Source organism: Tilletiopsis washingtonensis (assembly GCF_003144115.1).
Source record: "Tilletiopsis washingtonensis strain MCA 4186 unplaced genomic scaffold FA09scaffold_24, whole genome shotgun sequence".
NCBI lineage: Eukaryota > Fungi > Basidiomycota > Exobasidiomycetes > Entylomatales > Tilletiopsis > Tilletiopsis washingtonensis.
In genome coordinates this window covers 89,416-91,680 of record NW_020312021.1, presented here as the reverse complement: position 1 = coordinate 91,680, position 2,265 = coordinate 89,416, and the positions used below count along the sequence as shown (strand labels likewise).

General features: G+C 62.7%; 1 protein-coding gene across 1 annotated transcript; it reads left to right on the top strand.

Moving 5' to 3' along the window:
• Positions 1-102: 102 nt before the first annotated feature.
• FA09DRAFT_301910 (hypothetical protein) lies at positions 103-1,805 on the top strand (the record flags this gene model as incomplete). The annotated part of the gene is made up of 4 exons (XM_025740382.1): positions 103-185; positions 240-522; positions 726-1,098; positions 1,210-1,805. Coding segments are annotated over 4 exons (1,335 nt in total), but the record flags the coding sequence as incomplete, so codon positions are not given.
• Positions 1,806-2,265: the final 460 nt, after the last annotated feature.

Here is a 2,265-nt window from a genome sequence, read left to right as displayed (position 1 = left end):
CCTCTCCTCTCCACCCCCGCGGCGCAAAAACTCGACTCAAAAAACAGTCCCTCACCTTCGTCGCATGCCGCGCGCGCTCCTTCGGCGGCCGCACTCGTCTCGTGGAGCAAGCTCACCTCTTCTCTGGCGGGCCTGTTCTGCACCACCCTCTCTTCGCTCTCGTCGCCCAGTCTAGTCATGCCTCAGTTGCTGCCTCTCTTCTCCTCCTTCGGCAACGCCGCTGCAAGCGCCGCCAGCAGCTCTGGCAACTCAAGCAACAAGACGACAACACTCCACGCCCTGCTGCCCTCGGAGCAAGTATGCACCGAAAACCTCGCGCCGCTGCTCTCCCTCTTGCCGTGCGGCGCACATGCCGGCCTGGCCAGTCTGCTTGACATGCATCGCATGGCCGAGGCGCAATACGTCGGCATGCGCATCTACATGCGTCGCCACCAGCGCCAGGAGCAGGAGGCAGAGCAGGACAAGAAGAAAGCTCAACAGCATCACGCTGCAGAGGAGGAGATGTGGACCGTGCAACTCAAAGTGCAGATTGTCTTTGCGCCGCATGTGGGACGCTTCAAGGGACGCAGAAGTGAGAATTGTCTTGCCCCCCCCCCTCCCCCCCTCTCCCCTTCCCCCCCCCCCCCCCCCCCCCCCCCCCCTCCCCCCCCCCCCCCCGGGCCACCTCGCCGGCGTGGCTGACGTACTGCCATGCGGCGGCGTGACCCACAGATTGGTCACTCGAGAAGCTCTTCTCTCGACCTTTGCAGCGCGTGTGTCCACTGGCCACATCCTCGTCCATCGTCGTACACGCGCCTCTCGACGCTGCCTCCTTTGCACCAAGCAATCACAACGACGCCGACGACGACGACGGCGCGAGCGAGGCTCTCTTCACTCCCAAGTTCAAGCTCTATCCCGCCCTCGCTGCTCAAGCGCCGGCGTTGTCGCCGGAGGATGAGGAGATCGCTGACGACGACGCCGATGCCGCCGACGCCGCCGCCGCGCCATTGACGCCCGCTCAACATCTGACGAAACATGGACGCGTGACGTACGATGCTTTGAGCGCTGAGCTGCCGCTCAATGTCGGCATGGACTGGACGGAGGCCGTCTTCTCCTACCGTACGTCGCCACCTCTCTCTCTCTCACACACACACGCACACACAGAGCTCGGTCCTGCTCGGTCCTGCTCCTCTGACTGACGTTTGATTTTGCCTCCTTTTTGATGCATAGCTCGCAACTACACATCTCCCGACCTGCTCTTCTCGCGCGACTTTCGCGGCGCCGGTCAAGAGCGCGGCGTCTTCTCGCTGCAGCTGCGCAACACGAACGAAGTGCATGCGCTCGACTTGCTCTACTACGATGCGCTGCCATGGTATATCCGTCCCTACCTGCACACCCTCTCTTCCCGCGTCGAGCTCGCCGAATTCTCCCATCCCGACTTGGTGCGCTTCGCCGACGATGAATCGGCCTCGCCCCTCGTCGGCGCCAGCTACTCGCCGGCCATGCCGCGCGCAAGGCCGTTTCGCCTCGAACTCAAGCTGCGCATCCCGCCGGCGGCCAGCGTGCGCCTGGAGATGGCGTATGACAAGGCCTTCTTGAGGTACGAGGAACATCCGCCCGACGCGCATCGCGGCTTTGATGTGCCGCCGGCCATCATTGTGCAGCTTGCAGACGAGAGGGCAAGGCATAGGAGGGAAAAGTGGTACTACACGCGCCCGGCACTCATTGAGGTGGCGGTGCCCGACTTCTCGGTGCGTAAAGGCGGAAGCAAGACTGTGGGGGAAGCGAGGGAGGCCGGGCAGGCGCAAAGGAACACGACAGGCTGACGACTTCTGGCCCCAAATCTGCTCGTTGTTCCTTCCTTTTCTTCCCCCCCCCCTCCCCCCTCCTCCTCTCCTCTTCTCACTTGCCTGCCTGCCCCCTCCTTCGCTGGCAAACGCACAAAAACATAGATGGTGAGTAGCCGCGTGCGCGCCCCCGCATCTGCGCCGTACCGTAGACAGGGCTGCCACGGAGAGCCGCGAAGTGAACTGACATCTCCTCCTCTCTCTACTCTCTCCCTTGCGTGGGCGCAAACAGCCTTACAAGTGCGTCTGGCCCTCGGAAATCCATCGCTCTCACTTGCGGCCCCTGAGACGTGGTGAAACGGGTTGGACCTGCGCTGACCTCTCCTCTCTTTTTGCCCATCTTCATCATCGCAATCTCTTTACCCTGCAGCGTGTAAGCTTGTCCCCCTTCCACTCTCTCCCTTCTCGCACTCCGCTCACTCCTTTCCCACAGCATGTC